Consider the following 8,006-nt stretch of genomic DNA (forward strand, 5'->3'; position numbering starts at 1 on the left):
TGATATGTCTTAGCAAACCCTTCATGGAGTCTCTGGCATGTGCTCAGCACTGGGACCTTCAGCACCATCCCACAGCCCTCCAGCCATGGCTTAGTTGGTTGGGGCTTTGACAACTGGATGGTCTTTAAGGTCCCCACCAACCCAAATCACTCTGAGATTCTATGAAATGGATCTTCAGCCTACTGGAGGTATAAAAGATATGGAAGCAGAAGTACATCCGCTCTGCTTGGATGCCTTTATTTATGAAATGAGCTAAAACAGAGAATCTCAGAGCACAATTCCCAAAAGAAGTCGTGGTTCCCTCAGTAACTGTACATTTGGCTCCAAGCTCTTCCCCCAGCCTTTACATTCAATGCCTTGTTTTCCACAAAAGCCTGAAGGAGGCAGCCCACAGCCTTTTCCAAGGAAAGAGTGCCCTTGGGCAAAGGACTGAGCTCCTCTATTCTCAGGGCACTGCAGAGGAGCACCACAGCACATCCTCTGAAAAGCAGTCCCAGAGAGAAGAGGGCACCACAGCCAGTCCCTCCTGGCAGGACATTATCACATGGCACCAATTTTATACAAAACTCTGTCTTCATCAAACTGCTTATCCATGAGGTACTTTGGTCCATGGAAAACACACGGGCATGACAACAGAGACAAAAAATATTTTCTGGTTTAAATGCTTCTTGACACTACCAGAAAATAGCCTTTGAGCTGTACAGGCAAAGATGGAGCACCACCATGTGCAACTTCCACGCTTGATCTGTACCAAACCAATGGGAAAAGAAAGTTATCTTGAGGGACAGAAGATGAGAGAAAGGGAAGCACAGGAAAAACACCTGTTTTTTCTTCACAATATAAGGCAAAAGTGGTCCTAAATCATTTAAAGACTGAAACGGATCCACCAAGAAGGAATAGACTAAAACAGAGTAGAAAAACCTGATATTTCCCAGAAAGATTTGCACTTTCTTCTAAGAGCCCAACTGCCACAACATCTCAGCTTCCTGAAATGGACAAATTAATTTGGCCCTACACTGCAGCCCAACAGCACCATTTCCCATGCCCAAAGCACCACAACAGGCATCAATTCAAAGCCACCATCACTAAGGTGAGAATTCATCTGCCTGTTAGATGTCCTTGTTGCCTGCTTGCTGTTTCTTCCATCACACCATTTTTTTTCTCAGCTGAGTATCTCAAATTTTAAAAAATAAAAAGGAGTGTTTTTATGAGAGAGAGGGATAACCTTGCTAGACAGTCAAGATAAATCACTCCTTTTTGCAAGAGTGAGAATGTTCTCAGTGCTGCATCTGCTCTAGTTCTCCTGTTAGTGAGCACAGTTCTCTCTTGCAACTCTATCCAATTCAGGTGTCTCACTGGACAGAGATTACAGTCTCACCTTCCTGGAGACAAGACAGGAAAAATGAAGAGAAAAAATGTCCCCCTTCTGGTTTTTGATTTCTTTGTTTTTTTCCCTTAAATGAAAAGCACCCAATTTTCTCCAGCGGGAGCACTGCTGGACACCAGTGACAGGATGCAGTGCCTGAGGACAAGCTATAGAGGGAGATACAGGAAGGCAAAAAGGACAAGGAAAGCCAAGAACTGGCAGTGATGGCCTGAGTGGTGGTGCTGTCCTGTGGTGCAGACCCTGCCTGCCCTCAGTGCCCACACAGCACCGGGCTGCCTTCAGCTACAGACCCCTGCAGACCCAGCTAGAAGTAAGTGGTCTTCGTGCACTCATTGACTTGGACACCATCCTTTCCTTTCACCTGTCCATTCTCAGAGCTGCTGGTGCCATTTTCGTAGACCTAACGAAAGGAAACAGGGTGTAAAATGGTGTAAAAGCTAAGAAAAGTGCACTGTGAGCTGATAGCAGTCATCCCCGAGACAAGTAGCCTTCAGTGACCTGGATCCTAATCCTGCCTTGATCTCTGATGCCTGTGGACACCCTTCTCCCAGCAGGGCAACAAATTGCATTGGAGTGCAATTCCACCTGATCCCATGGGAAATGGGGGTGGGAGTTATGAGAGGGTGAAATCCAGAGGACATGGCTACGAGGCACCACCCCTTCCCTGAGGAGGGCAGAGAGAGACAAGTGGAGCACCAGCCATTTTATCCCACAGGCAGGAATGAAGGGATGACAACCATGGGCAGGGTTATGGGGTCTCCTCCCCTCCCTCCACAGTGGGAAAGTCCCACTGCCTGCCCTCCCACCCCCGTAGCCCCTCTGAGAACCCCCCAGCCCATGCAATGTGCTGGCACCCCGTGTTCCTGCCCGAGAGGCAGCTCCAGGTACCCACCTCAGCCCGGGTTTGGCCGTCCTCCGTGTCATCCGGCAGCTCCATGCCGCGGGTCTCAGGCAGCAGGACACAGAGCAGCCCCCCCAGCACGGGGGCACTCCCAAAGATGGCCATGGGGATGGCCTCGTGGTACTGCCCCAGGAGCCGGACCAGCGGGGCCAGGATCCCGGCCGCCCGCGCCGACATCGAGCACAGCCCCACGCCGGTCTGCCTGGGGAGCGAGGGGCAGCGGGGGGTCTGGGCAGGAACCAGCACCCCAGGGACTGGGCGTGGCCATGAAGATGACCTGAGCCATCAGCATCACCAGCCATGGCAGAGGGAAGCCCTGGTGTGTGGGGAGACCTCACCTGACGACCGTGGGGAAGAGCTCTGCCGTGTAGACGTAGGAGGTGGAGAAGGAGGCTGAGGCAGCAAACTTGCCAACGGTGGCCAGGATGGTGGTTGCCAGGGGCTGGTCTGAGGGAAGGAGGAGAGACCACTGCTATGGGACGAGGGAGGGCTCAGCACCGCTCACAGATGGCCACTGGGGATGCACGGTGACAACTGTGTCACCTGCAGGGACCATCACCTCCACTGCCTAGCATGGACTGAGCAGCTCTGGCCTAGTGGCATCTTCAGCACACTCTGCATCCATCATCTCACCTCCCCAGGTATTAATTTTCCCAGAGGACAGCTCTGCTGACAAGTGGTCTACTGGGCTCAGCTCTACCTGCTGCTTTAATGACTGGCAAGTGCAAGTTTGCTGGTTGGAATGGTCCCTAGGGGATTAACCAAGTCCCACATGGCCATGGCACCAGGGACAGCTCAGGCCCTGAGGAATGTAATCCAGTCTGGTTGGGAGGACAGGACCTGCACCAGCAAGGGAAGGGCTGGGGCTCTGTGGCTCCCTGTCCCAGAGAGCGTCCTCTCAGCACGGAATGAGGCCGTTCACCTTCAGGGATGCCAGTGATGATCAGACACACCAGGCCACTCAGCAGCAGGAGAACAGTCTGGGTCTTCCTCCTCCCGAACCACTGCAGAGTGAAGATACAACCAACACGGGCTGGGATTTCCACTGCTCCAAAGGCAAGCTGGGTCAGGTAGATGTCTAGGCCAAAATTTGTCACGTTCAGACTCAGCCCGTAGTAGACAAAGCTGTTCACAAACCTGAAATCAAGGCAGAGTGGCTCTGAGCACATCTATTAGCCATGAGGAAATGCAATATTGATCTCCAGTGACATTTTGATCAAGCCACAGCACTTCCAAGGGGATGTAAAACCAGAGGAATACCACGGGACTGCCAAGAGTGGAAATGCTATAACCTATCCCAGAAACCACAAAGCATCTTAAATAGCCAGAAACAGAGACAACCATCAATAACACTCAAAAACCACAAGGTGCATGACTATCAATACCTTCCTTTCTTCACCTTGAAGTATGGAAAGAGGGGAGCAGGGAATGTCTTACCAGGCACACGACATGATTAAAGTCACCTTCCGGAGGTGCTTCTTCCGAAAGAGATCCAGAAGACTTCCAGACTTGATCTGTTTCTCAGGCTTCAACTTCAAAACAAAGAAAGTCAAAGAGTCAAAGCAGGCAAAGGTAACCCATGGCCACCTGCTTTCCCATCTTCAGTCAATGGAAAGCCTCAGGGGGACAGGCTGGTGACCTCCACTGCTCTGGGAGAGACAACAGCCCAGTGAGGGCTCCTGCCTCTGTGCTCTGGGTGCCCAGCAAGGGGTTGGTGACCAAGACTTCTGTGGGATAAACATTTCCCCAGTGTAGGAGCTTTGGGGTGGACAAGGAAGTAACTCCCCTTCTGGCATTTATGCATGGAAACCCACAGGCTAAACAGAGTCCATATCCTCATGACCCACACTCCTGCAACCCTCACAAGAGAAAAGCCAGGCAAGTATTTCAGTCCCTTCCACAGCCCAAAGGGAACCCCAGAAAGCTCCAGGCTGAGCCTCAGCAGAAGCTGTGCCTCTTCCCTGACCTCGTCTGTGTCCATTGCAGCTGGAGCTGGAGTCACCCCCGGTGCATCCTCAACTCATCCCCAGGGGCATGGAAAGATGCTGCTGGGCTGAGCTCAGCTCCAGGGGCCGTGCAAGCCCAAGAGCAGAGGGAAGTCTCTGCAGACAAGCCGCGGTTCCCTGTGCCCGGACAGGTACCTGCTCCAGGAGTCCTTCCGGGAGGCTGCGCTTGTTGGTGGCCGCCGCCTTCTGAAGGAGCTTCTTGGCTTCCTCCATCCTGCCTTTTGTCACCAGCCACCGAGCTGACTCTGGGAGCACCCTGCCGAGGAGGGGAGCTCAGCACATGCTGCTCTGACCCGCAGAGTTCCCCCACAGCCCTTTTCTCTGACATCATGTCCCGCAAGCAGTGGGCATCCCATGGGAGGGATGGGTCTAAATGCCCTACATTTAGGCTCCAAAGGCCACATTTGATGACCTGAAGCAAAGTAGCTGCTGGTCTCAGCAGTTCAGTGCCGCAGGGAGATGTGCTGAGCTCTGTAGAAGCTCCCCCAGCATCTGCACTGATGGGAAAGACCCATCCTGGTGCTGAGCTGCTGCTGCCTCCTCACTTCCACCCTTCACACTGCTGTTGTGTCTTACAGAAGCTCTGCCCAGCTCCTGCTTACCAGATGTAGAACAAAACAACCACTATAGGAGCAGATCCTGCAATCTCCAGCAGCCTCCAGTTGCGAATCCCATAACTCAAACCAGCCAAAATCATCTGTCCAATGGCGAAACAGCAGTGAGAGCTAAGCACTGCCTTAGGCCGGGAGGAGACACCAATCCATTCTGTGGCTGCAATGAAGATCAAAGGCTCAGAGTCAACAATGTCATGATTTCCCCTGTAAAAAACAGAGTATTTCCCCTGGAGAAGAGCCCCCCCTGGAGGTGAGGGTTAGAGACCAGCAGCTGGAGCTCTGGCATCAGTCACACATGCAAGTCACCAGTGTTTCATGGGATGCATCACCTCTCCATATTGTCAGTGTCCTTGTCCTCTGCAGAAGGATGTTAAGCTCAACCATGTCACTTCTTTGATCTCAGAGTCCACAGAATCCCTGACTGGGGCAGAGCTGGAACCCCAACTGATCATGTTCCAGAGCCACTGGGCTCTCTCTCTGCACTGGCCTCCTGAGCTGCGACACTGTCCCTTTTCCCTCCTCTGAGACTGGCAAGGGAGAGAGGCTCCCTGTAGCTCTCACTCAGGGTTGAGGAGATGCCAAAGTGTCAAAGAAACAGTGCAGAGCATGACCTGTCCTTGCTGCAGTGTTTTTCTAGTCATACATGATGATTTTTATTTCTTCACAGACATTTCCTGTTGCACCTTGACAGGCCACATCCGTCTGCCTCAGGGCAAGGGCGTCCCACTCACCTAATGTCAGTATTGTCATGGTGATCCCTGACACCGAAGCCCCCACGACACACCTGAAGGCCATGTACACATAGAAATGGGGCACAAAGGCAATTCCCAGACCAAACAAGCCCTGGAGGATGACGGAGATCAGAATGACTGGCCGGCGGCCGATCCTGCGGAGAAGGAAGGGAGACACAGTTGGTATCTGGAGAGACCCTGTGGAGATGGGGAGGAGCCCAGCAGGTTACGCAAGTGATTTTATCACCCTGGAGGGTGATAAGGCTCAGACTACACTCTGGGCTGACAAGTGAAGGACCCTGTGCACACATGCTGTGTCTCTCTCCCTTCCCCTCCCCGTGTGGCCATGTCCTCATGGGACCCGAGGACTTTGGTCAAGGTCCCTATGAGTGAGGAGCACTGACAAAATGCACAGTGTGCAGCGTCCAGAGAGGTTCAGACCAGCACTCTGGCTTTGCACAGACCTGGGGTGGGTGGTTGTGTCTCCTCACCTGTCACTCAGCGGCCCAAAGATCATGGATCCCAGGAGCAGCCCCGCCATGTAGATGGCCTGGCCAATGTCGTTCAGGTCCTTCCTGTCACACACCAGGTCAAACTGGAGAAAGGACAAACAGAGAGGTGCTTGTGGATCCCTCCCTCCCAGGATATAAATCTCCACAGTATGCACAAGGCACACAAGTCAGAGGTGGGACAAGTCCCTGGGGTACTCTTCTGAGCATACAGGAGTCCCCCCCCACCTAGTCCAGGCACCCCCAGGGGAACCTCCCAGTTGGCAAATTTTGCTTCAGGTGGGACTGGGGACAGAAATCCCAGCAGTTTGATTCCTCCCAGGCCACCTGCCCTCCCAGAGGAGAAAGGATGAGTGCGATACTGATTCCTGGGACAAGCAGTTCTGCAACTTGCAGTGACCAGAGGGCATCTATGGAAAGAGTGACACAGAGAGGATCATAGAATCATGGAATGGTTGGGGTTGGAAGGGACCTTAAGGATCATCTAATTCCACCCCTGTGCCATGGGCAGGGACACCTTCCACTAAACTAGGTGGCTCAGAGCCCCATCCAATCTTGAGCACTTCTAGGGATGGGACATTCACAGCTTCCCTGGGCAACCTGTGCCAGTGCCTTGCCACACTCACAGGAAAGAATTTCTTCCTACTATCTAATCTAAATCTACCCTCCTTCATCTTAATTTAGCTTCTTCCTCAGCTTCTACGCTGGGGGTTGGACTAGATGATTTTTAAAGGTCCCTTTCAAGCCAAACTATTCTATGATTTTAAGTTAGAAGGTTACCCCCTGTATGCAGAGGGGTAGGGAAACCCAGAAGGTCCCACCAGGAGTGATTAATCTCTCCACGGGCTCTGACACTGACACCTGTATCACAGCCTGCTTTGCCTGCAGCCTCTCCAGGACCACACCTGGGGCTGGGTGGTGGAGCCAATTTCCCCAAAATACACCTGATGTAAACCTCAGCCCAGCCCAGCTGCACCATCATCAGGCACCAGCTTTTGGGGAAACTGCAAGACAGGGCGGCTGTTTGGGTGTCCCATCCCTTCCATGTCCCCATCTCCTCAGAAAGGCAATTACAGACCTCGGTCAGCAGGGATGGTGGCTCTGCTGGGTACACCCAGCCACTGCTGCACTTCTGCGTGGCGTTCAGGCCGTATGCCACGATGGAGTCCAGGTCCCAGTCCACCGGGGAGTACATGGAGCACTGCTCGTACTCCCCGTCCGCATCCCGGGGCAGGGTGAGGTTCAGCTGCTCTTCCAGCGTCAGGTTGGGGCCGACGGCGCGGATCCAGCTGGTGTCACAGTGGTGGGGAACATCCACAACCATAAAAAGCTGGCAGAACTGGTGGAAAGCCACGCTGAGGCAGGGGATCAGGGTGAGCAGCACCAGCCATTTCTGAAACGGCCCAAAATCACCAATTGCTTTCAAAATTTCCCCCACACCTGACATTGGTAACCGTGTCTGGAGCAGGACAGTGCTGGGACAGACTTCTCAGAGGGCTGGAATTAATGTTTAAACCTAAGATAAGACCTGCACTCATAGGCTGTCACCACAAGTACACCATGTAATATATTAATCATCCCTGTGCCACCCACAAACATCCAGGGCTGGCTGGAGCAGAAAGACCCCGTTTCAGGGAACTTGGGCCACCCCCTCTGCCAAGTGGCATTGACAGGGGAACAGACTCTTCTCCACAGTGACTGCAAAGGCTGCATTTGCTGAAGCATTCAGAAAAGTGAGGACCAGAGGGACCAAAAGCCCAGAGGAATAAAGGGACTGGTGATAATGCACGGGCAGAGTCACAGACGAAGAAGGGCAGTTAGTTCACTGTGGTCCCAGGTGATGGGAGTTGCCATTTCC

The 8,006-nt window shown here is 53.0% G+C and overlaps 1 protein-coding gene across 1 annotated transcript; it reads right to left on the bottom strand.

Annotated features, from left to right (window-relative positions):
- Positions 1 to 216: 216 nt before the first annotated feature.
- Positions 217 to 7,654, bottom strand: LOC135404313 (solute carrier family 22 member 13-like). Its single transcript, XM_064639037.1, has 10 exons — positions 7,227 to 7,654; positions 6,131 to 6,234; positions 5,640 to 5,794; positions 4,897 to 5,065; positions 4,430 to 4,550; positions 3,726 to 3,820; positions 3,211 to 3,425; positions 2,627 to 2,735; positions 2,280 to 2,490; positions 217 to 1,787 (listed from the first exon to the last, which is right to left on the bottom strand). The coding sequence occupies exons 1-10, from the start codon at positions 7,593 to 7,595 to the stop codon at positions 1,692 to 1,694; spliced, it is 1,644 nt and encodes a 547-aa protein (XP_064495107.1). The 5' UTR covers positions 7,596 to 7,654; the 3' UTR covers positions 217 to 1,691.
- Between the last annotated feature and the right edge of the window lie 352 nt (positions 7,655 to 8,006).

The sequence above is a fragment of the Pseudopipra pipra genome, chromosome 1 (genome assembly GCF_036250125.1).
Source record: "Pseudopipra pipra isolate bDixPip1 chromosome 1, bDixPip1.hap1, whole genome shotgun sequence".
NCBI lineage: Eukaryota > Metazoa > Chordata > Aves > Passeriformes > Pipridae > Pseudopipra > Pseudopipra pipra.

What these genes read in the sequence shown, in the direction of transcription:
- LOC135404313 (XM_064639037.1), bottom strand. Translation starts at nt 7,595, where the DNA reads ATGTCAGGTGTGGGGGAAATTTTGAAAGCAATTGGTGATTTTGGGCCG. An exon ending in TTAATCATGTCGTGTGCCTG is followed by an intron (nt 3,426 to 3,725) that starts GTAAGACATTCC and finishes CCTTGATTTCAG; the next exon opens with GTTTGTGAACAGCTTTGTCT. An exon ending in CATCACTGGCATCCCTGAAG is followed by an intron (nt 2,736 to 3,210) that starts GTGAACGGCCTC and finishes TCCTTCCCTCAG; the next exon opens with ACCAGCCCCTGGCAACCACC.